This window comes from Oryx dammah, unplaced genomic scaffold (genome assembly GCF_014754425.2).
Source record: "Oryx dammah isolate SB20612 unplaced genomic scaffold, SCBI_Odam_1.1 HiC_scaffold_26, whole genome shotgun sequence".
Taxonomy (NCBI): domain Eukaryota; kingdom Metazoa; phylum Chordata; class Mammalia; order Artiodactyla; family Bovidae; genus Oryx; species Oryx dammah.
Window position 1 is genome coordinate 76126195 of NW_024070210.1, and position 24796 is coordinate 76150990.

The 24796-nt window shown below is 43.1% G+C and overlaps 2 protein-coding genes across 2 annotated transcripts; both read left to right on the top strand.

Annotated features, from left to right (window-relative positions):
* The first annotated feature begins 1595 nt into the window (after positions 1–1595).
* METTL17 (methyltransferase like 17) lies at positions 1596–20292 on the top strand. Its single transcript, XM_040227090.1, has 15 exons — positions 1596–1873; positions 2018–2171; positions 2258–2392; positions 3273–3351; positions 3599–3680; positions 4001–4074; positions 4535–4629; positions 4954–5024; positions 5218–5325; positions 5600–5668; positions 6365–6415; positions 6648–6740; positions 6966–7150; positions 7226–8427; positions 16868–20292. Exons 1-14 carry the CDS (start codon positions 1793–1795, stop codon positions 7329–7331), a joined length of 1383 nt encoding a protein of 460 aa, XP_040083024.1. The 5' UTR covers positions 1596–1792; the 3' UTR covers positions 7332–8427; positions 16868–20292.
* Positions 20293–21187: 895 nt separating this feature from the next.
* SLC39A2 (solute carrier family 39 member 2) lies at positions 21188–24380 on the top strand. Its single transcript, XM_040227099.1, has 4 exons — positions 21188–21919; positions 22109–22239; positions 22473–22523; positions 23466–24380. Exons 1-4 carry the CDS (start codon positions 21805–21807, stop codon positions 24096–24098), a joined length of 930 nt encoding a protein of 309 aa, XP_040083033.1. The 5' UTR covers positions 21188–21804; the 3' UTR covers positions 24099–24380.
* Positions 24381–24796: the final 416 nt, after the last annotated feature.

The following is a 24796-nucleotide window of genomic DNA, read 5'->3' on the forward strand; positions in this document are numbered from 1 at the left end:
AATGACTGAGTGTAGCTTGGATACTAAGTCAGGCCTATTTCTCAGGAAGCACAACTTCTCTGATAGCCATCTTGAGCTCAAAGACTCTCCATTAGCCTGGCTGAACCTTTTTAGAACTGTGCCTATCCAACCTGTTTTCTTTTCCTCCGTCTTTCACAGAGGTCAGACCTGCATCACAGACTGTGATGAGTTGTGAATTAACTTTTATTTGGGGGCAAAATGAGAACTTAGAGGCCAGGAGACAGCATTTCAGATAGCTCTGAGAAACTGTTCTGAAGAGGCACGAGGCAAGGTCCGTATATATGTGATTTTGGTGAAGGCGGGGGAATACACGCAATCAAGCACAAATTTTTGCGAAAGGTTGCTGCTAGTCATGTGAAGGTTACTGCTAGTCATGAGGAGCACACATCACCATGAAACATGTTGGTGCTTTTCTAGATACGAGAAAATGCAAAAATTGGGCTCCTGAAAATATATGGACTTTTCCGGCAGTTTTTCCCAGAGCACAAAGTGCTTCATTCCTGATCTCCCCTCTGAAATCCTTTCAGAGGATGCTACAGGTCAGCAGCTACAGCAGGTCATCATTTAATCCTCATAGATGTAGACGGCAGTAAATCGTGTCCCACTCTTGCAACCCCATGGACAGTAGCCTCCCAGGCTTCTCTGTCCATGGGATTCTCCAGGCAAGAATACTGGAGTGGGTTGCCATTCCCTTCTCCAGGGTATCTTCCCAACCCAGGAATCGAGCCCAGGTCTCCTGCATTGCAGGCAGATTCTTTACCAACTGAGCTACCAGGGAAGCCCCCAGACAGAAAGTACCAATTTGTCATCAGCACTTAACAAATTAGCACTTGCTAACTTGCATTCTATGTGCCAATACTACCAGCAGAGCATATGTTTAAAGGCGAAGATCAGACTTAGATTGCCAAGGTTTAGAACTTGTTCTCACCTAACAAGCTCTTGGATCTCAAGCAGAATATTTAGCCACCTGAACTTTCACTTTCCTTGGGTGCAAAATCTATCCTTTAGAAGTATGGGGACTAAATAAGGTAGTACCATATAACAGCGCTTACCACACTACCTGTCACATAAGGTTCTCATGGTAGCTACTTACCTGGCTTAAAAGTACTGGTTTAATATTAAGAGAAACTAACAAGTAAGAAACATTAAATCTATTATCTATTATTCCATCAATTTGGTCGCCTAAATCTGGCTTCCCTTGTTCATCTTCCCATTACTGCAGTATCTCCTGGAGAAGGAAATGGCAACCCACTCCAGTACTCTTGCCTGGAGAATCCCATGGAGGGAGGAGCCTGGTAGGCTACAGTCCATGGGGTCGCAAACAGTCGGACACGACTGAGCGACTATACTTTACTTTACTCCATAAAAAACTCCAAGACTTCAGTGTTCTCCAGAAGGTAAAACAAAGAACACTGGTAGTTAATACAAACACAAATTCTTTGCCGTCCTGTGACGCGTTTCTGGAGAACCCAGCATAGGGCCAGCCCATACCTACCTAACCCCCCACCCCGCTCCGATTTCTGGAGGCGGAGACAAATCTCAACGCGGCGTGGAAGTCACCTAGCTTCCGGCTAGCTACGCTGGAATTGAGGTGCACAAACGGCCTCCAAGGCGATTTACAGATCGATTGTTTATTGGCTACTAGCAAGCACTCGCTCTCCGCATTGGCTGTTACTGCCCGGCGCCAATGTTCGCGCAGGATGTTCGCTGCAGCTAGTGAGAGTGACAGACACTGGGCCTAAATTTCCGGTTCCGGTTCACCGCTGGCGCCATGGCGACCGTTAGAGGGTCGCGGAATCTGCTGACAATAGGCAGATGGCGCCGCAGCTTTGGAATAGCTCCCCAGTTCCGAGTGAGTACCTGTTTTCCCTGCTTTCAAAAGAAGCTTTGGACCTCAAGAACAGCTCCTCTCCGAGGAGGTGCGCTTTCGGCAGTTTCTTCTTTAGCCTCCCGCAGCCATCCTCTGTGCCCCCCATTAGCTTTTCTTTTTCTGCAGGCGCTTGCTGCCCTCGTGCCCGGCGTATCCCACGTGGATAACAAGTCCGATTTCCTGGGGAAGAGGCCCCATCGCCGGCACCCTGGCATCCTGCAGCTGTCATGCGTGCGGCTGCCGCAAGGATTGGCTGAAGCTGCGCAGTTACTGCTGCTAGGTGAGTAAAGATGGGGAATGGAAGCTCAAGAAGCGGAGATTGGACCCTGCGTACAAGTGATTCCTCTTTGCATCTTTGGTCCATAGAGAGGTCGATGCCCAATGTGGAGAAACAGGTGCAGGCCCTAACCAATTATCTCTGGAGCCGGCATTTACCTGTAGAGCCAGAGGAGCTACAAAGACGGGCTGTTCTTCTTGAGAAAAAAATCCTGGAAAACGCAGGTAGGTCTTTTCAAAAATAAAGAGTAAGCCAAATAGAAAGAGCAGAGGGAAATGAAGAGCGAGTAATAATTCTGCAACCTCTTAAATAGATACTGCAATTTCTTATTTGACTTTCTAACCAGAGTAGTTATTCATAATGTTGCCTTTCTAAAAGAAGATAAGTAATTTCAGAGATTGCCTTCTAAATTCAGGGCTTTAGTAAAGATCAATGAGTGCTTCAGTCTACTGTTGAAATTTAGATCTTTGTTTTTTTTCCCCAAGTCCACTGGATTAAGACCGTCTTAAGTTTTTGTTCAGGTAAAATAAAGTCCCTCTCCAGTACTACAGGGAAAGGAAAGTTAGTTTGTCAAGTTGTTTTCATGATTGTGAGTTCCTTCCTATTAAGAGGCCTGCCTTTTGTTCATCTTGTATTCCCTGACTTCTTGTAGTACCTGGTTCGTAGTAGGCACTCCGTAGGTAAAATAGTACTGAACTGAACACAATTGTAAGACAAGTTTTTCAAGCCCCTTTCCTTCCTATAGTAGGAACTTTGGAGACATCACATTATTAAATTGAGGGGAAGTGAAGAAATCTACAAAGTACTGTCTTTATCCTATCCTTTAACTTTTTATTACACTTGCTTTTAATACAGAACAAAACCTGTGAGATAGAGTTGGTTGAATTGAATGAACTGCTGTTAGAGGCAATATATTATCTGATATACTATGGTGGTGGTGGTGGTCATTATTATTCTTACCTGAAACTCTTCTCTAGTTTGGCTTCTCTCTTAAGCATTTTCCATGCTGGGAATTGGTAGGGAATGGCAGGCAGTAAATTCAGATATTGTATCTGAGCCCTGTTCTTCCTAGGTCCTTACTTCCAGTCCTTGTTCTTACCCCAGACTCATGTCAGACAGAGAAACATCATGAAGAAGTCCTGCGTGCCTTGCGCAGAACTACCTATCATTGGCAAGAACTGAGGTAAGGGAGACTAGAAGGGCTGCAGAAGAAGGAAAAGTTTGGCTTTTGAGAAGGAGAGTTGGGGAAATACACCATTTAGTGTGTGAAAAGGCAATCTGGTTTATAAGCCTCCCTAAGACTTGTCTGTGTTGATCGGTGAAAGGGTTGAGCTGGAAGAGCCCTTTGCAAAGATTTCATTTCCTAAAAGTCTGGAGGGAGCTGCAGGTTAGAGATTAATTCCCAGTGGTATGTCTGATTTTTCTGGCAGCTACAATGAGGGACTGAGCCTGGTGTATATGGCAGCAAGACTGGATGGTGGCTTTGCAGCAGTTTCCAGAGCTTTCCATGAGGTGAAATTCCCTCAACTTCCAACCAGAAACTTTACTATCAGTTCCCTTTTTCATAAAGTAATCTGGGGCAAGATTCTTGGGACATTACATGTGCATTTTTTTTTTTTTTTGAGAGGTTCTCTTTATCCTCTGAAAGGAATTTTTGACCCAAAAAAAGGTTTAGAATCAGTGTTCTAAGAGCTTTCTATTCTATAAGGCATTTACACTGAATCTTGACATTCACGTCTCATTTCCTCTGTTGTGGTCCCCTAATTCATGTTTACCAAGACCCTAAATAAGTGTCTGTCTTCCCCACTGTGGGGTATTGAATATTTCTTCAGATCCAAGCTCGCCTTCCAGAGTTCCAGCCACAAACCTTGATGGACTTTGGCTCGGGTACTGGCTCTGTCACCTGGTGAGTATCTTTCTCTGTCTCTGTCAGTTCCAACTCTAGAGAGCTAGAGCTAGCTTATGCCACGTCAGTATCAAGACACTGGAGAACCAAAAGGAAGAAGAGGAAAATTGGAACTGATGTGTTTCTTCCCTCAGATTAGACAAGGCATGAGAAGGTATATAAATTAGGGTCAGAACTTAAAGAAATGTCAAGTGAAAAAACGTACATTTAGAAGGATAAAAAAGGAAAGGAATTTGATCTCGGACAGGGATTTACATGTCAGCAAGATTTTTGTGTGTGTGTTCACGTAGTTTCTGAGTCTTCTTAACAGTTGTAGATGAAACAAGAAAATAAGATTGCTAGTTTTTCCAACTATTTTAACATAGCGCTCTGTTTCCCCAAGGTTGGGTTAGGGACAGAGGGGTCTCTTGTAGGGATAACTTTGTCGTAAGAACTGAAGATTTATTTTTTGCCACTTTAGGGCTGCTCATAGTACTTGGGGTCAGAGCCTACGTGAGTATATGTGTGTGGACAGCTCAGCTGCCATGTTGGAATTGGCAGAAAAGCTGCTGAAAGGTGAGGACAAAATGTAAGGAAGGGTTTTTCCAAAGTTGAAGGCATTTGCAAAGCAAAGGAGTACCAGAAAGTGTCTTTTATTGGGGAGTAGAGGAGAGGCCTGAAAGTTAAAGATGGGTCTGATGCAATGACCCTGTTGAAGATGCTGGAGGCCTCTGTTGGACTGTGGATGGGTAGGGTAAGAATAACAGGACAAATGACCCAGTATTCCCCCTGCCCTTTTTTTCAGTTGTCTACTCTGTTGCATCTCATCCTCAGCCAGCATTTTGTCCCTTCAGTTTATACCTACAGTCATAGTTGCCACATCTCTACTTTCCTCCACAGGTGGTTCAGGATCTGGGATGCCTTGTGTTCCAGGTGTCTTTTTCAGACAGTTTCTACCTGTATCACCCAAGGCAAGTGGCAGTGTTTAAAGTATGCTAGATGTGGAGTATGCAGATGGAAAACTGTGGCCCTGGCTTTATAACCTAGCACTGAATGTTAGAAAGTAAAAGAAAGCAGAAGAAATTTAGTGGGATGGACCTTTGTTGTACTCTTGAAAAGACGGAGATGTCAAGGTCGGTCAATTTTCCTCGTCTTGTGCACCAGGTCCAGTTTGATGTGGTGGTAGCAGCCTTTTCTCTCAGTGAACTGCCCAGCAAGGCTGACCGCACTGACGTGGTCCAAACCTTATGGCGCAAGACAGGTCGTTTTCTGGTAAGTGGAAGCCCCTTTTTCCCTTCAAGTTTTTAAGCAGCTTCATGGGTCTGTTTCATGCCTTTCCTTGTCCCTATTGGAGCTTGTCTTCGTTTTTAACCATTTTCATCCTACATAGATCCCTTTGTCCCTCTTTTCAGGTCTCCATCTGCATCATATATGTAATACCCGTTTCATTTAGAATCCCTATTCTATTTGGGAATGCTCTTACAGAGCTACTGACATTCATGTTTTCATGTAATTCAAGGCTTCTTACTTTCCCTTTTGTAATCAGGTATTGGTAGAGAATGGAACAAAAGCTGGGCACTCCCTTCTCATGGACGCCAGGGACCTGGTCCTTAATGTAAGGTTCTTTTTCCTTCTTTCACCTTACCCTCCTTTCCCCACTTATTCTCACCAGTTCTTGGCACTCCCTTGAAAACTGAAGGGACTGGCATATAGTAATAAGGATGACTCTGGAGATAGTAAGCACATGAAGTCATGATATAGGGTAGTGGTTGGCAAACCCCAGCCTATGGATCAGATCCAGCCTGCCACCTGGTTTTATATGAGCAGTGCTTATCTGTGCATCTGTAACCATGTGTCTGTGGCTATAGGTCTGTTGCCTGTGGCTATTTTCACCATACAGATAGCAGTAGGAAACAGATTTTTGCCTAGTCTCTGGACCTTTAAAAAAATTTTTTTTTTGCCAGCCCCTGATCCAGGGCACTTCTGAACTAAGAACCTTATCTGTTTAGGACCGTATGAACCAGTGTATAATCTCAAATTTCATTGTCTTGAAATGGGATTTTTTTTTGAGAGTGAAGGTTACTGACGAGGGAGAGCACCATACTATGTGCCAAGTTTCTGCCTTTCTCTTGCTGCAAAGAGAAAGTTCTTTGTTTGGAGTATTAGAGAAATAGCCAGCTTAATTCAGAACATAGTTAATAATGACCAGAATTGAATGTTAGAGGAATCCTCAATTTATTGAGTGCAGAGATTGAGTTAGAACAGACCCCTCAGCCCAGCCTAAAATTTTTTTCATTTCCCTTGATTTCAGAGAAAAGAAAAGTCACCTTTGGACCCTCGACCTGGTTTTGTCTTTGCCCCAGTGAGTATTACTTCTGCCTTTCCCAGCAAGCAAAGATCTGAACTCAGGGCTAGCCAGGAAAAGAGGGCTAGCCACCATCCCCTACTCTTGATTCCTCAGTGATTCCCCTGGCTTGCCCTTTCATCTGCTCTGTGCTCCTTTATCCCTAGCCCTTCTTGACTCTATTAGTTGTAGTTTCTAGGTTTTATGATCTGTGGTTCTCTTGTCTTACCTCATGTCTTTATGTTCACAGTGTCCGCATGAACTTCCATGTCCCCAGTTGACAGCCTCTAAGCCCCTGGCCTGTAGCTTTTCCCAGGCCTACCATCCCATCCCCTTCAGCTGGGTATGTACTCTGAGAATACTGTGGTAGGGAGAAAATAGCCTGGGAAAGCACAGTGAAAAAGATTCAGAGATGGGAGGATTTGGGAAATTCCAGAGAATGCTTGGAGATTTTAGGGTCTGAATATATATGACTTATAGAATATGAGAAGAGTCACAGGAATGAGGTTTGAAGAAATTTGTTTTCCCTCATCTTTTCCCGCAAGCCATCTCTGTCTCCTTGTCTTAGAACAAGAAGCCAAAAGAAGAAAAGTTCTCCTTGGTAATCCTTGCCCGAGGATCTGCAGAGGAGGCCAATCGCTGGCCCCGAATCACTCAGCCTGTTCTTAAACGGCCACGCCACGTGCATTGTCGCCTGTGTTGTCCAGATGGGCATATACAGCACGCTGTGATCACGGCCCACAGACATGGCAGGTGTGGAGGGTGTGACCAGAGTTAGTGGGAGGCGGTGAGAGCCTGCAGCCCACGTTGACCCTCTCTTTTCTGTAGGGATTTGTATCGCTGTGCCCGGGTCAGTTCCTGGGGAGACCTTTTACCTGTGATCACACCATCAGAACTTCCTCCATCTCCTGCTCAAGATGCGCCTGAGAGTTGACAACGGATGTGTGACAAGCGTTTTCTTCTATCTTGACGGCCGAGGCGGAAGCTACCTGGTGTCCAGGATGGGAGTGCTATTACTGTTATTGCAAAAAAAAAACTAGTTCAAATATTCTCCGTTATGGTAGACCATATTCTTTGAGCTTATTCGGCCATCCTCTCGTATCAGGGGACATTCAACTTTAAGGGATCCGATACGTTGCATTTTCTTCCTTTGTGTGCCATTTGTCAAGGACTCTGTTCCTTATCAGTTCCTGGGATACAGGAACAAGTAGAGCTGCATGCAGTTCTCAGGACTGCTGCTGCTGAGTCACTTCAGTCGTGTCCAACTCTGTGTGACCCCATAGACGGCAGCCCACCAGGCTCCCCCATCCCTGGGATTCTCCAGGCAAGAACTCTGGAGTAGGTTGCCATTTCCTTCTCCAGTGCATGAAAGGAAAAGTGAAGTTGCTCAGTCATGTCTGACTCTTCATGACCCCATGGACCGCAGCCTACCAGGCTACACCATCCATGGGATTTTCCAGGCAAGAGTACTGGAGCGGGGTGCCATCGCCTTCTCTGTCTCAGGACTTCTCTGTCTCAGATCATGGAAAAGAACACCTGCTTGGATTCCTTTCAGTGACCTTGTACTTGTTAGACTATCCATTTTGTTGCAACTGGTGGAATTTCATTCTTTTTAATGGCTGAGTAATCATTTTACTGAAGATATATAAACATGCATTTCTTATATGCATGCTAATAAAATACCCTTGCTCCACTAGAGACTTGGGTCCCCCGCATCCTTCTTTCTGTCTCCAGCTACTACTTCAGAGCATGGAAACCTAATGAACTCAATTTCTCACCCGGGCCTTAAACACCTCCTTGAGAGGACACACTGTGCCTTCGTGAGTGGTACAAGTCCTAGGTATGGGCTTTATTGGTTTTCCACGTAGCCCGAGGGATATTGCCCATTCCCTCTCTTTCTCTCTTTCGTTTCGTTGACTCCAGTCCCCAGGTCCCGGTCTGTAAAAGACCGCAACAAATGGCACCCGAAACATGGACATGGTGTTCACCCTTGGCAAACAGGATGGAGTGACTGGGACCTACAGAGGTCAGTAAGTGCGGGGTTATGGGACAAATGGCTGGGAAGCCCCACCATTTTTCTACTTTACTTCATCATTTAAGGTTCAAAGACTTTTGGTTTTGTGTCAATGCATAGAGGCATGCCTTCAAACTGTGGTTGAACATAATCCCTGGTTCCCTGATGAAGGCAGTTTTGATTTAGAAATTTGGCACCAGGTCAAAGAAAATGTTGGAACAAGCCACTAAACGGGGAAAAAATATTCCAATAGATTTCTGGCCCCTGTGGACTCATTAAAGCTGTGATTCTGCCATTTCAAGATAATTCTAGCCCTCCTGATATTCGACAACAGGCGGAACACTTGTTACATGAATATGAATTAGATGATGAAACTTTTCAGAAGGCCCAATTAGAACATAAAATATTTCAGAATTTTCCTACTAGCCCTGTTCTGGCAGCCCCAAGTGCTCCTCCTCTCTCAATAGGCACAAAACCGAAAGTCCCTTCAATTTAAGGACAAAATGACCAACAATGACTTTTTTGAGGCTCTCTTTGACGGTCAACTAAAACTGATGATGCTTTTTTGGATAATAATGATAAGCCTTTAGCACACACTCGTATTTATGAGAAAAAACTATCTACTCATTCTCCTTCATGACAGAGGCTCTCTGTTGCTGACTTTGCAGTCTTGAGTCTCTGAGGCCAATGGTTTTTCTGCTTTTCCTGTGTTAAGAAATGTTAATAATGCCCAGGGGCAAATAATACCTCAATATGAAGGCATTGATTTTTCTCACATGCAACAAATGAAAAAGGCTTTAACTATGTACGGCCTTCATTAACCTTTTACTAAAGAACTTTTAAAGGCTATGGCATCTTCTATTGGAAATTTTGTTCCTTATGATTGGCAACTTTTGATAAGGGCTCTTCTTAAACCAGGAGAATATTTTCAATGGACAATGTGGTTTCAGGATATGGCCCAAGATGGTGCCAAATCTAACGCTCAAGCTGGCACTCTCCAAAACCAAATTACTTTTGAAATGTTAACCTTTACAAGGTAATTTGATTCTATAGAAGCTCAAATACGAAGCCCTCCTTGATGGAAAACTATCTTGACTATAACTGTAGTCATCTTATTCTTGCTGTTTGCTTTTTATATCAGTAACTGTATAATGAACTTTGTATCTAAGTGGCTTAGGCATTTAAGTTACAAATGATTGTTCATTCTCCTGCAGTTTCCAGTGCCTTGGGGCCCCTGGATCAGAGACCCTCAATATGAGGATAAGGAGAATATATTGCCTCAAAAATTTAGGGTCTATACCCCTTCCCAGCAGGAAGAAGTTACAGAACACTTTCTTCACCCTTTTCCCTGGCAACCATATTCTCCTAAAAGCAGGACAAAATGAAAGAGTTAAAGTTTAGGCAAACAATCCAGGACTCTGTAAGGAAGAGGCAAACATTCTCACTCATGGTTTCCTTAAGCCTTGTGCAATAATGTATCTTGCTGGAGAACTGACCTTTCTTTAGGTCCAGAGCTAATGATTACACAGCACAATGTCTTACTAATGGAAATGCTTTTCCTAGGCCCTATGTTAATGGTTTTAATTATAACAAATCTTTCCTGGGAACCTATATCTCAAGACTTGTACCCCTTATTACACAGCAACAATATATCTTGCCCAGAGACTTTGTCTGGAACCTGTTCTCCCTGGCTAATCTTGTGCCAAAGTTATCTCAGGATATATGTCTTGGGAAAGGGCCTGATAGAACTCTTACAATGTTGAGGTATTCTTTTCATCTATTCTCAGCAGCTAGTTGAGAAATATATAAGGTCCCACTTAAACTAATGAGGCAGATACCCTTTCTACCCCCACAAACCTTCGACCTTTTACTTGGCCAATATAGTTTGACTTCTAAAAGAATTACTGTTCACCCTGGAATAATTGATTTAGATTATAAGGGAGAAATTCAAATTATGATGTCATCTCAGATACTATGGCAATTCCAAAAGGGGGACAAAATTGCCCAACTACTTCTTTTACTTTAGAATTCTATTAACACCTCTAACAGCATACAGACAGATGGACTTGGCAATACAGATCAAAAACAATCCTTATGGACATCAATAATATCTGAATATGTATGACCAAATATAAATATCAAAATTAATGGCAAAAGATTTTCTGGTCTTGATACTAGATCCGATATTACTGTTATTTCCAAACATTTATGGCCCAAATCTTGGCCTATACAGAGAATTTCTTGCCAAATTACAGGAGTTTCTCAACCCAAAATAACAAGAAGTCTGTATCAAAATACTCAAATTTATCCTTGTGAGGGACCAGAAGGCCAACCAGCAACATTACAACCTTATGTGATAGATGTAGCCCTTAATTTAATAGAGATTTACTTATACAATGGCAAGCACAAATATATATTCCACATTTTTCCTAGAGGCCACTGCTCATTTAACAGTGCAATTATTAAAATAACTTGGAAGAATGATGAGCCTATTTGGACAGATTGAAATTAAAACATATTGAGGAATCTTATTCCCCTTGGAACTCTCATTTTTGTTATAAGAAAGAAATCTTAACAAATGGCGTCTCTTAACAGACCTTAGAAAAGTTAATGCATCTATGAAACCTGTGGATGCATTACAACCAGGAATTCCATCATCTACCACTATTCCTCAAAACTGGCATATTATTACAGATTTACAGGATTGCTTTTTTACTATCCCTTTACGGCCTCTAGACTGAGAGAGATATACTTTCTCTTCCTTATCCTAATCACACCAGGCGTCATAAACGATACCAATGGACTGTATTGCCTCAAGGGATGATGAATTCTCCCACCATGTGCCAATACTATGTAGCCAAAGCCCTGAACCTATAAGAAGACAATTTCCTAACTTTGTTGTTATTCATTATATGGATGATGTATTGTTTTCAGCTCCATCTGTTTTAGAAACTCAACACATGTTTGATACTGCTCAACAATGCTTGAAAGACTCTGGATTAATCATTACCCGTGAAAAAATTCAAACCTCTACACATTACCATTACTTAGGATTTGTTATTAATAGACAACATATTACTCCCCAGCTAAAACAGATTCGCACTGATAAATTATCAACCTTGAATGATTTTCAAAACTTTTAGGTGATATAAATTGGATTAGACCCTCTTTCAGTTCAGTTCAGACACTCAGTCGTGTCTGACTCTTTGTGACCCCATGAATTGCAGCACGCCAGGCCTCCCTGTCCATCACCAACTCCCGGAGTTCACCCAAACCCACGTCCATCGAGTCGGTGATGCCATCCAGCCATCTCATCCTCTGTCGTCCCCTTTTCCTCCTGTCCCCAATCCCTCCCAGCATCAGAGTCTTTTCCAATGAGTCAACTCTTCCCATGAGGTGGCCAAAGTACTGGAGTTTCAGCTTTAGCATCATTCCTTTCAAAGAACACCCAGGACTGATCTTTAGAATGGACTGGTTGGATCTCCTTGAAGTCCAAGGGACCTCAAGAGTCTTCTCCAACACCACAGTTCAAAAGCATCAATCCTTCGGCGCTCAGCTTTCTTCACAGTCCAACTCTCACATCCATACATGACATGACTACTGGAAAAACTATAGCCTTGACAAGGTGGACATTTGTTGGCAAAGTAATGTCTCTGCTTTTGAATATGCTATCTAGGTTGGTCATAACTTTCCTCCCAAGGAGTAAGTGTCTTTTAATTTCATGGCTGCAATCACCATCTGCAGTGATTTTGGAGCCCCCAAAAATAAAGTCAGCCACTGTTTCCACTGTTTCCACATCTATTTGCCATGAAGTGATGGGACCAGATGCTATGATCTTAGTTTTCTGAATGTTGAGCTTTCAGCCAACTTTTGCACTCTCCTCTTTCACTTTCATCAAAAGGCTCTTTAGTTCCTCTTCACTTTCTGCCATAAGGGTGGTGTCATCTGCATATCTGAGGTTATTGATATTTCTCCTGGCAATCTTGATTCCAGCTTGTGCTTCTTCCAGCCCTGCGTTTCTCATGATGTACTCTGCATAGAAGTTAAATAACAGCCTGGACATACTCCTTTAGGCATTGCTAATTATCAACTGACTAATCTATTTAATACTTTGAAAGGAGATCCTGATTTAAATATCCCTTGTATAGATGGGGAAACAATGGAAACAGTGTCAGACTTTATTTTGGGGGGCTCCAAAATCACTGCAGATGGTGACTGCAGCCATGAAATTAAAAGATGCTTACTCCTTGGAAGAAAAGTTATGACCAACCTAGATAGTATATTCTAAAGTAGAGACATTACTTTGCCAACTAAGGTCCATCTAGTCAAGGCTATGGTTTTTCCTGTAGTCATGTATGGATGTGAGAGTTGGACTGTGAAGAAGGCTGAGCACCGAAGAATTGATGCTTTTGAACTGTGGTGTGGGAGAAGACTCTTGAGAGTCCCTTGGACTGCAAGGAGATCCAACCAGTCCATTCTGAAGGAGATCAGCCCTGGGATTTCTTTGGAAGGAATGATGCTAAAGCTGAAACTCCAGTACTTTGGCCACCTCATGGGAAGAGTTGACTCATTGGAAAAGACTCTGATGTTGGGAGGGATTGGGGGCAGGAGGAGAAGGGGACAACAGGATGAGATGGCTGGATGGCATCACAGACTCGATGGATGTGGGTCTGAGTGAACTCCGGGAGTTGGTGATGGACACGGAGGCCTGGCGTGCTGTGATTCATGGGGTTGCAAAGAGTCGGACACAACTGAACGACTGAACTGAACTGAACTGTTCACTTTCTCAAGAGGCATGAGAGGAACTCTGGTGCAAAATAAGTTGCAAAAACAGTTTCTTACTCGCATTAGACTTGATTTACCTCTAGAATTATTTATACTCCCCTCTCCATTCTCCCACGGGACTTCTTGCCCAACAAGAACACCCAATAGAATGGATCTATACCCATTTTAGAGGAAAAAAGTCACTTACACCCTACCTTGATTTAATCGCTCTAATCATTATCAATGGAAGAAATAGAACCAAAACTCTAATTGGCTCTGATCCTCATAAAATTGTAATACCTATTAATAAATCTCAATTTGAGAACACATTACAAACTTCTACTGATTTCCAAAGAGCTTTTCTGGAATATTCTGGCGAATTTTCATTTCATTATCCTTCTAACAAGCTCTGGAATTTCTTCAAAAATACTGAATTTATTATCTCTCGCATTATCAGCTCGCAATGTATACCTCAAGCTGATATTTTCTGTAAAGATGGGACTAAAAACGCCAAAGCTTCATTCTGGTCTCTCAAAGAACATAAAACTTTTTATACTAACTTTCATTCTGCTCAACAAAATGAATTACATGCTCTTATTCAAGTTATTCACCTACATCCTTACGCAATTAATATAGTCTCTGACTCCTTATATTCAGCTTTTGTATTAAAAAATATAGAAACCTCCACTATAAACTCCAATCAACCTATTATTCAACAACTTTTTTTCGAACTACAATCTATTATTAGAAACTGCACTTCTCCCATTTATATTTTCCATATTCAAACACATTCCTACCTTCCCGGCCCTATGGCTCATGGTAGTGAACAAGCTGATAAACATTTCTTTTGCTACTCCCGAGGAACAACATGCTCTATTACACAATAATGCTGGCTCCTTGCACCAAATTTTGAAAATTCCATACCAACAAGCTAAAGAAATCATTAATAATTGCTCTACTTATAAACCCTTACATCTTCGACCCATTACACAGGGTGATAATCCTCGAGGATTACAACCCAATGTATTATGGCAAATGGATGTAACTCATTGCCCTGAACTTTCTCCATCTTCTTTTCTACATGTCTATATCAACACAAATTCTTCTTTTATATAGGCCACACCTCTTCAAGGTGAGGCTACACAGCACGTTATAACTCACCTATTAGCTTGTTTTGCAGTAATGGGAATTCCTAGTTCTATAAAAACAGACAATGGCCCCGCCTATATTTCTAGGCAAATCAAACAATTTTTACAATCATTTTCTATTAAGCACATTACAGGTATTCTTTATCATCCACAAGCACAAGGCGTAGTTGAACGAGCACATCACACACTGAAAGTACAAATAAAAAAATTTAAAAAGGGGGAAAACACAGGAACACTTCTGTCTTCCTTATCCAAAGCAGAGTTTACTAGATTTCAATGTAAGATTATTTAAACCTGTAACTATTGTTAATACAACTTTATTTGTTTGAAATTTTTTATTTTTTTATTTATTTTTTAAATTTAAATTTATTTTAATTGGAGGCTAATTACTTTACAATATTGTATTGGTTTTGCCATACATCAACATGAATCTGCCGCGGGTATACAGGTGTTCCCCATCCTGAACCCCCCTCCCACTTCCCTTCCCGTACCATTCCTCTGGGTCATCCCAGTGCACCAGCCCCAAGCATCCTGTATCCTGCATTGAACCCGGACTGGCGATTCGTTTCATATATGATATTATACGTGTTTCAATGCCATTCTCCCAAATCATCCCACCCTCTCCCTCTCCCACAGAGTCCAAAAGACTGTTCTATACATCTGTGTCTCTTGCTGTCTTGCATAGAGAGTTATTGTTACCATCTTTCTAAATTCCATATATATGCGTTAGTATACTGTATTGGTGTTTTTCTTTCTGGCTTACTTCACTCTGTATAATCGGCTCCAGTTTCATCCACCTCATTAGAACTGATTCAAATGTATTCATTTTAATGGCTGAGTAATACTCCATTGTGTATATGTACCACAGCTTTCTTATCCATTCATCTGCTGATGGACATCTAGGTTGCTTCCATGTCCTGGCTATTATAAACAGTGCTGCGATGAACATTGGGGTACATGTGTCTCTTTCTATTCTGGTTTCCTCGATGTGTATGCCCAGCAGTGGGATTCCTGAGTCATAAGGCAGTTCTATTTCCAGTTTTTTAAGGAATCGCCACACTCTTCTCCATAGTGGCTGTGCTGGTTTGCATCCCCACCAACAGTGTAAGAGGGTTCCTGTTTCTCCACACCCTCTCCAGCATTTATTGCTTGTAGACTTTTGGATAGCAGCTATTCTGACGGGCGTGAAATGGTACCTCATTGTGGTTTTGATTTGCATTTCTCTGATAATGAGTGATGTTGAGCATCTTTTCATGTGTTTGTTAGCCATCCGTATGTCTTCTTTGGAGAAATGTCTGTTTAGTTCTTTGGCCCATTTTTTGATTGGGTCATTTATTTTTCTGGAATTGAGCTTCAGGAGTTGCTTGTGTATTTTTGAGATTAGTTCTTTGTCAGTTGCTTCATTTGCTATTATTTTCTCCCATTCTGAAGACTGTCTTTTCACCTTGCTTATAGTTTCCTTTGTTGTGCAGAAGCTTTTAATTTTAATTAGGTCCCATTTGTTTATTTTTGCTTTTATTTCCAATATTCTGGAGGTGGGTCATAGAGGATCCTGCTGTGATTTATGTCGGAGAGTGTTTTACCTATGTTTTCCTCTAGAAGTTTTATATTTTATGGTTTTACATTTAGATCTTTAATCCATTTTGAGTTTATTTTTGTGTGTGGTGTTAGAGAGTGTTCTAGTTTCATTCTTTTACAAGTGGTTGACCAGTTTTCCCAGCACCACTTGTTAAAGAGATTGTCTTTTCTCCATTGTATATTCTTGCCTCCTTTGTCAAAGATAGGTGTCCATAGGTGCATGGATTCATTTCTGGGCTTTCTATTTTGTTCCATTGATTTATATTTCTGTCTTTGTGCCAGTACCATACTCTCTTGATGACTGTAGCTTTGTGGTAGAGCCTGAAGTCAGGCAGGTTGATTCCTCCAGTTCCAGTTGCTTTGGCTATTTGAGGTTTTTTTGTATTCCCATACAAATTGTGAAATTATTTGTTCTAGCTCTCTGAAAAATACCATTGGTAGCTAGATAGGGATTGCATTGAATCTATAGATGCTTTGGGTAGTATACTCATTTACAGTATATTGATTCTTCCAATCCATGAACATGGTATATTTCTCCATCTATTAGTGTTCTCTTTGATTTCTTTCACCAATGTTTTATAGTTTTCTGTATATAGGTCTTTAGTTTCTTTAGGCAGATATATTCCTAAGTATTTTATTCTTTTCATTGCAATGGTGAATGGAATTGTTTCCTAAATTTCTCTATTTTCTCATTATTAGTGTATAGGAATGCATGGGATTTCTGTGTGTTGATTTTATATCCTGTAACTTTACTATATTCATTGATTAGCTCTAGTAAATTTTTTAAACTTACCACAGGGAGATATCTTAACAAGAGCAGAAAAACATTTTGAAGGATTACAGGATACCTCTCTTCCTCCCCCCATTTGGTATCAAGACGGGCTGACTAAACAATGGAAATCTGGGAAATTAATCTTACTGGGAAATTAATCTTACAGGGAAAGGGGTATGCTTGTATTTCTCCAGATGGATCCAACAAACTCAGTTGGCTTCCTCTTTGGGAAATCCAGCCCAGGGGAGCCTCCGGTGTTCAAAATAAAGACAAAAAGACAAAACCTCCAGGAGGAAGAAATTCCAGTACAGGCCATGGCGGCTCTAAAACTCTCCAAGAAGCACCGCCCTCGACATCATCGACCTCATGATCTCCCTGCTGCTAAGTTGTTTCAGTCGTGTCCGACTCTGTGTGACCCCATAGATGGCAGCCCACGAGGCTCCCCCATCCCTGGGATTCTCCAGGCAAGAACACTGGAGTGGGTTGCCATTTCCTTCTCCACTGCATGAAAGTGAAAAGTGAAAGTGAAGTTGCTCAGTCATGTCCGACTCTTCGAGACCCCATGGACTGCAGCCTACCAGGCTCCTCCGTCCATGGGATTTTCCAGGCAAGAGTACAGGAGTGGGGTGCTGTCGCCATCTCCAATGATCTCCCTACTTGGGGACAAATAACAATCCTTACTAATCAAGCTGAAAATCTGGTTTATCAACAGGAAATGCCTCAGAATCCAGAAAATATTTTTGTTGCTAAGCTTGCTTTGCTTGCTTTTGCTTCCCCTGCTCAAGCTGAATTAATTAATCATACTTACTGGGCCTATATACCCAAGCCCCCTTTACTGCAGGTTATAAAATGGACAGATAAAGGACCAATCATATCCACCAATGACTCAGTACATATGCCTCCTCCTTGGAGCTTAGAGGGGCCTTCTCATCCTGAGAAAAAAGGAAGACTAATTAATATTTCTCTAGGGTATGAAGTCCTTCCTATATGCATGGGTCAAACAGAATTATGCATTAACGTTAGCCGACAAACATGGGCTTTCGTTCTGCCTCCAAAGAAGAACTTTTGGACATTGCTTGGACTGTTTACTGCCCTTTCTTTCTATGAGAACCATGTCAACACTACTGAAACTCTAGGAAAAGGACAAAAATCATTATGCAAAGAGTTTACATATAAAAACTTTAACCATACTCCTGTTCATTGGGACAAATGTCAGGCTAAATCAGGAAAATGAATGTTTGTGGCCAATTACAGCATTGATTACTGGGGACCCCATGGTATGTAGTTGTCTAACTGCTGAGATGATATTAACAGCACTGTATATGATTATACTACTCAAGTAGCATAAAAGGTTACTAATACTACGATGGACTTCGTAGTATTAACAAAGGACTTCTTGGCTGGCTTGACGGTGGAATGGCACCCTTCAACCTCGAATCATCCTCAGTAAACAGATTAGGCCTGAACAATGAGACATCTGGAAACTTGCCACAAGCACCAAAGAACTTGGAACTTGGAATGGATATTTTATGTGGACCAGTCATAGGCATAGTAACTATTCCCTTCGTTATAATCATTCATATTTCATACAAGCTTGTGTTCCCCTTCCTTTTGTTATAGCTATAGGAAACTTGCAGTTTAATAAGACTTTACGTTCTGTGACTTCTATAGATTGCAAATTATATACTTGTTTTAATTCCTCTGTCTCTTTGAAAAATGAATCCCTTTTGATTCTTCATTTGCGACATAATCCATGGTTGCCAATAGATCTCCAGTGACCCTGGGAAGAGGGTCCCATAGCAGGATTTGCCTCCCAGCTACTTACTAAATCACTTCGACGATCTAAACGATTCACTGGATGGTTAATTCTTGGCATTTGGGGATTAATAGCCATTTGCACTACTGCTGCTGTCTCAGGCATTGCTTTACAAACCTCAATTCAAACACACAGCTTTATTCAAAATTGGACCAAAGATGCTCATACTATGTGGACCACTCAGACTCAGATAAATGACAAAATTCAAGATGAAATACAAGAAATAAAAATAGCCATCCAATAGGTTGGAGATCAATTAACAGATTTGCAAAGATAAGCTATACTAAAATATAACTGGAATTCTACTCAATTTTGTATTACCCCCATTCCGTTCAACTATGGTGCCTACAATTGGGAACAAATCAAATTTCATTTGCAAGACTTACATGATAATGCTTCCTTAAATGTACAATTATTACAAAAAGAAATCTTTGAAACTTTCTCTAAGAGTCTACCCTCTTCCAAAAATCTGGAAATCTTAGCTGAACAGCTAGCTGATTAATTATCTGAGCTAGACGCTCGAGGATGATTTCAGAGCATTATACATAGTATTGGATCTGGAGCTATGACGCTGATAATTATCCTGATGGTTATATTTGTAGTATACAGATGCCTTTCAACTAAAATTGTTCAAACTAAACAAACTCGTTTGGTCAGGGCCTTTTTCACAAAAATATCTACAGTCACCTCCAATTATGAAGAAAAAGGGGGGGGGCAATTGTCAGGGGACAGTCAACTTTAAGGGATCCAATATGTTGTATTTTCTTCCTTTGTGTGCTGTGTCTCAAGGACTCTCTGTTCCTTATCAGTTCCTGGGATACAGGAACGAGTAGAGCTGCATGCAGTTCTCAGGACTGAGATCATGAGAAAGAGCACCTGCTTGGATTCCCTTCAAGTGACTCCCTTCACTGACTCTCTTCAGCGACCTTGTACTTATTAGACTATCCATTTAGTTGCAACTGGTGGAATTTCATTCTTTTTAACGGCTGAGTAATCATTTTACTGAAGCTATATAAGCATGCTAATAAAATACCCTTGATCCACTAGAGACTTGGGTCCCCCACGTCCTTCTTTCTATCTCCGGCTACTTCTTCAGAGTGTGGAAACCTGTGGAGCTCACTTTCTCACCCGGGCTTTCAAGACCTCCTTGAGAGGATGCCCTGTGCCTTCGTGAGTGGTACAAGTCCTGTGTATGGGCTTTATTGGTTTTCCACGTAGCCCGAGGGATATTGCTCTTTCTCTCTCTTTCTCTCTTTCTTTTTGTTGACTCCAGTCCCCAGGTCCTAGTCTGTAAAAGACTGCAACACTCTCACAGCTGCTTTTCTTTCTTAATTGCACTTCTCAAATGATTGCCTTCTAGCTAGAATTGTACTGTGCACCTGGTGTTTACTTCTCCAAGAAAATACTCCCTAAAACTCCCTTCCCTTGTGAGCAGCATTCATTCCAGAAAGAAGGTCATCCCTGGTGTGATCATCTCAAGGACCACCTAACACCAACTTTGACAATTTTGAAAATTTCCGGAAGTGAAGAATGCAAGCTTGATCTACCCTGATCCTTATCTATGGTCCTGGTTTTAAGACCCCTTGCTATTCTCTTTCGAGGGAAGGCACAGTCTGTAGGACATTAACCTTCAGTGGCCTCCTTTGCCTGGCACAATAAAAAAACTACTCTTTTATACTTCATCCAAAACTCTGTCTTTATGTTTCTGTTCACTCTGGTGAATAGAGACGAGTTTCAGCAACAGTACCCCTATATACCTGTGTTCACTTGAAGCTTTAATAATAATAAAAAGTTTTCAAAGAATGGAAATGAATCTGGTAATTTCTTAAAAGGTATAGAGGTCTGTTGTCATGGCCTATCCTATAATGAAGAGAATCCTCAGATTTTCAGTGGTCCCCACACAAGTCTCCAGCTCATCCTTTCCTGGAAGAATCCTGCTGCTTCCACCAGATAATGGGGGGAGGGGGGATGGGGAAGGTCACCCCCAGTTTCCTGAGAACTGGCTCAACAGGTCTCAGGATTGTTACACAGGCCACCTGAACAGGGTAATCAACAGCTGCTTGGCTTCTAGTTTTTTCTGCCTTCTTCCCTTTCAGCTTTCTCAGCTCCCTCCAAGTTAACCTCATACACATTTGCCTCAAGAGTCGGTTCCCCTCAGGCCTCAATGTTCCATCTCCATCTTCACATGTCCAAGCAGGAGCCTTCAGTATACTTGGTTCGTTTCTGTTTTCCCCTAGGCCTTGCTGTTTCAGAACTAGAGCAACTTTCTTCATCTTAAAACTCTCAGTCCCTTTTCTATAATTTATATCAGGAAACAGGCATAGTCAAAGTTGTAACAGTATCACTATTGTAATACTAGAAAACTCAACTTCCTTCTAGACATTTCCATGCCTGGAGCTATTTCTCTGGAGTGACAGGATAGGGGAGTCCCCCTCCTCTACTAGTTGTCACAGAGTGGTGGCAGCTCTACTTGCCAGCCCCACCTCCTTATTCCTGCTGCTGCTAAGTCGCTTCAGTCATGTCCGACTCTATGCCATCCCATAGACGGCAGCCCAACAGGCTCCCCCATCCCTGGGATTCTCCAGGCAAGAACACTGGAGTGGGTTGCCATTTTCTTCCCCAATGCATGAAAGGAAAAAGTGAAAGTGAAGTCGCTCAGTTGTGTCTGACTCTCAGCGACCCCATGGACTGCAGCCTACCAGGCTCCTCTGTCCATGGGATTTTCCAGGCAAGAGTACTGGAGTGGAATGCCATATCCTTCTCCCCTTCTTATCCCAAGTGGCCCCAAATCCCCTTTGAAAGGATGCAGTTCAGGTATCAACAGAGCAACCTAAAGGACTTGAGGCGGAGTAGGGTATGAAAGGCTTAGATCAAATGTCCTGAGTGAGGCTAGATCAGATTGTCCCCAGGACAAAACAGGGAGAGCTACTATAGACACTGGATTAGAACAGCCCCAGGCCAGAACTGACTCGACAGCCCCAAGATTAGTCACAGCATTGAAGAGGAGGAGAAGACACTGCACCAGGCCATGCCTGGCAGAGAGTCTGGAGTTTCTGGTTTCTAAATTCAGGAAGGCGTCAGCCAGGGGAGGGGCCTCATGTAAGGGAAGAGCGAGAAACTGGGGCTGGGCAAGCTTCCTATGTAAGGCTACACAAGAAGAGGCGACATAGACCAGAAAGAGGATTCCTGATAGCCTCCTGAAACTCAGGAGAGTGAACACTCCATCTCTGACCACCTGAGACACCCCTCCTGCTCCAAAGACTATATGTAACTCCACTTGTCTTTCTGAGGCCTCTACTAACCCTGTACCACAGGATGGAACCCCTACTAGGAGCAAAAATTGGCTGCCTATTTGCCCTGCTGGTGCTCACTCTGGTGTGTGGCCTTATTCCCATCTGCTTCAAGTGGTTCCAGACTGCTACAGCCACAGGTATAGCCCTATCACATCTTTGTCCCCATAACCTAAGTCCGACTTCAGCCTTGTCACCCTGTCCTGATATCTTGCTCTGATTCTCTCATCATCCCCAGTCTTGGGAACTGAATGCTGCCCGTGGCTCCTTAGTCACCTTCTTCTTATCTCCTCTTTGCCAACTGGATTGTAACTCCTGCTTTTAATTAGGTTGTCACCGCCGGATCCTCAGTTTCCTGGGCTGCACATCTGCTGGTGTTTTCCTGGGAGCGGGGTTCATGCACATGACTGCTGAAGCCTTGGAGGGGATTAAATCAGAGATCCAGAACTTGGCGATACAGGTGAGCATCAGACCTCCAAGGCTGTGAGGCCAGAATGATGAACAGAACGAGGAGAAGAAAGGGGGGAAAGTGACAAGGTCAAGGACAGAAGGAATGATGAGGAAAATGATGGCTCTTGTGTAGAGTGATGGAAACAGGTCAGATTTGCCTTGAAGGAAAGTGGTAGAGCCAACGGCACAGAACAGGACGCTGAGCTGCTTTCTCTCATCTAATTTGTGCTTTTTTCTCCCTAGAACAGGACAAAGAGTGAGGGGCATTCTGATGATGATGCTGATTCAGCTTATGTAAGTGTTTCCCACCATCCCTTACCTGGACAGTAAGGAGAACCAGAGATTGCTTTCATGCCCAGACCTTTTTGAGACGATTTATGTATGGAATTCTAAGAATTCCTCCTGCCCCTCAGCTCTAACATTGTTGTTGGCAAGGAAAGGTGGAGCCACTCAATCCTTCTGGACTTATGAAACCCAGAGAGAACTCTTGTTTAACCTTCCATTCTTTCTCTGGACCCTTTGATATGCTTCATATCATTTCCCCATATTTCTAACCCTATTGATTTTCTTTCCCTTATTTCCTCAGGTTTTCTTGTGGTCAAACGTCCATGTCTCCTCTTGGCTTCGTTCCCCTTTTTATGTTCTGTTACCACACTTCCCATTCTCTTGAGCCCAGTCCCTGCTGCTGCTACTGCTGCTAAGTCACTTCAGTCGTGTCCGACTCTGTGCGACCCCATAGACGGCTGCCCACCAGGCTCCCCCGTCCCTGGGATTCTCCAGGCAAGAACACTGGAGTGGGTTGCCATTTCCTTCTCCAATGCATGAAAGTGAAAAGTGAAAGGGAAGTCGCTCAGTCGTGTCCGACTCTTTGCGACCCCATGGACTGCAGCCTTCCAGGCTCCTCCATCCATGAGATTTTCCAGGCAAGAGTACTGGAGTGGGGTGCCATTGCCTTCTCCGTCAGCCCAGTCCCAGTCCTGTGCAATTTCTTCCCTTCCTTACTTCCCCCAGAGCTCAGCAGTAAAGAAACCACCATCAACACAGGAGACTCGAATTCCATCCCTGGGTGGGGAAGAACCCCTGGAGAAGGAAATGGCAACCCACTCCGGTATCTTTGCCTGGAAAATCCCATGGAATCTGGCGGGCTACAGTCCAGAGGATCACAAACAGTTGGGTATGACTGAGCACAAGCATAGCACACTTTGCCATCTCACAACAGCTTTCTGTTCCCACCAGATGGAGTATCCCTACGGAGAGCTCGTCATCTCTCTGGGCTTCTTCCTTGTCTTCCTTTTGGAGTCGCTGGCATTGCAGTGCTGTCCTGGGACTGCTGAAACACCCAAAGTGCAGGAGCAGGAACTGGGTACAGCTCATGAGCTTGAACCTCACAGCCATGGACTTCTACCCTCACCCTCACGGGGTCCCTTTCGAGCCCTCATCCTCTTGCTCTCACTCTCCTTTCACTCTGTGTTTGAAGGTCTAGCTGTGGGGCTGCAGCTCACAGTCGCATCTACTGTGCAGCTCTGTCTTGCTGTCCTGGCTCACAAGGGGATCGTGGTGTTTGGCGTAGGACTGCGGCTGGTGCAGGTAGGCACTGAATCACGTTGGGCCGTGCTCTCCATTCTGTCTTTAGCTCTCATGTCCCCCCTGGGCCTAGCCATAGGGCTGGCCATGCCTCAAGGAGACTCTAAAGCTGGGCAAGGTTTGGCACAGGCTGTGTTAGAAGGCATGGCAGCTGGCACATTCCTGTTTGTCACCTTCCTGGAAATTCTGCCCCGGGAACTTGCAAGTCCTGAAGCCCCTCTGGCTAAGTGGAGCTGTGTAGCTGCTGGTTTTGCATTTATGGCTGTCATTGCCTTGTGGGCCTGAGAGATTCCTGACTTTTCTGATGGACCCAAGATGACCTCCCTACCCCCAGAAGAAGCTGCTCAAATGACTTCGCCCTCTGACATTTCTTTCCTGAGACACAGTGACATTTACTAGGCATTGTGCCGTAACCTGGACCCCAACTTTTCACCACGTGAGATGCCATTTCTCATATAGGACTGAGAAAAAGTTGTTTTGGTTGAGTACTTATAAATGAGAGGATTTGACTCTTGTCCCGTTTGTGCTGTTACATGTAATAAAATGTCATTTTGTCCTCCCCCTTCAGCTGTGCTATGCTTCATTTCTCTGGGTTGCCTAGGAGGTGCCTGGTCAGGAGGTGGTGGAGGGGCAAGCGGGAAGGGTGTGTGTGGGACACAGTCTTGTTTTCTGGAATTGGGCCCCCAGTCATTCATTCTGTCAGTTGCAGGCCGAGCCCCTCCAGTTATGGAAACATTGCTGAAATTCCAACAACTCACTACCACCTTATGCACGTATGCATGTCTCTGTGTGTGTGTGTGTGTCAGTCGCTTCAGTCATGTCCAACTCTTTGCAACCCTATGGACCATAGCCCGCCAGGCTCCTCTGTCCATGGGGTTTCTCCAGGCAAGAATACAGGAGTAGCTTGCCATGCCCTCCTCCAGGGGATCTTCCCATCCCAGGGACTGAACCTGCATCTCTTACATCTCCTGCATTGGCAGGAG

Coding starts and splice junctions, on each gene's coding strand:
- METTL17 (XM_040227090.1), top strand. CDS start 1,793: ATGGCGACCGTTAGAGGGTCGCGGAATCTGCTGACAATAGGCAGATGG. Junction 2,172..2,257: donor TGCGCAGTTACTGCTGCTAG/GTGAGTAAAGAT, acceptor TTTGGTCCATAG/AGAGGTCGATGCCCAATGTG. Junction 2,393..3,272: donor AAAAATCCTGGAAAACGCAG/GTAGGTCTTTTC, acceptor TTCTTACCCCAG/ACTCATGTCAGACAGAGAAA.
- SLC39A2 (XM_040227099.1), top strand. CDS start 21,805: ATGGAACCCCTACTAGGAGCAAAAATTGGCTGCCTATTTGCCCTGCTG. Junction 22,240..22,472: donor TCCAGAACTTGGCGATACAG/GTGAGCATCAGA, acceptor TTTTCTCCCTAG/AACAGGACAAAGAGTGAGGG. Junction 22,524..23,465: donor ATGATGCTGATTCAGCTTAT/GTAAGTGTTTCC, acceptor TGTTCCCACCAG/ATGGAGTATCCCTACGGAGA.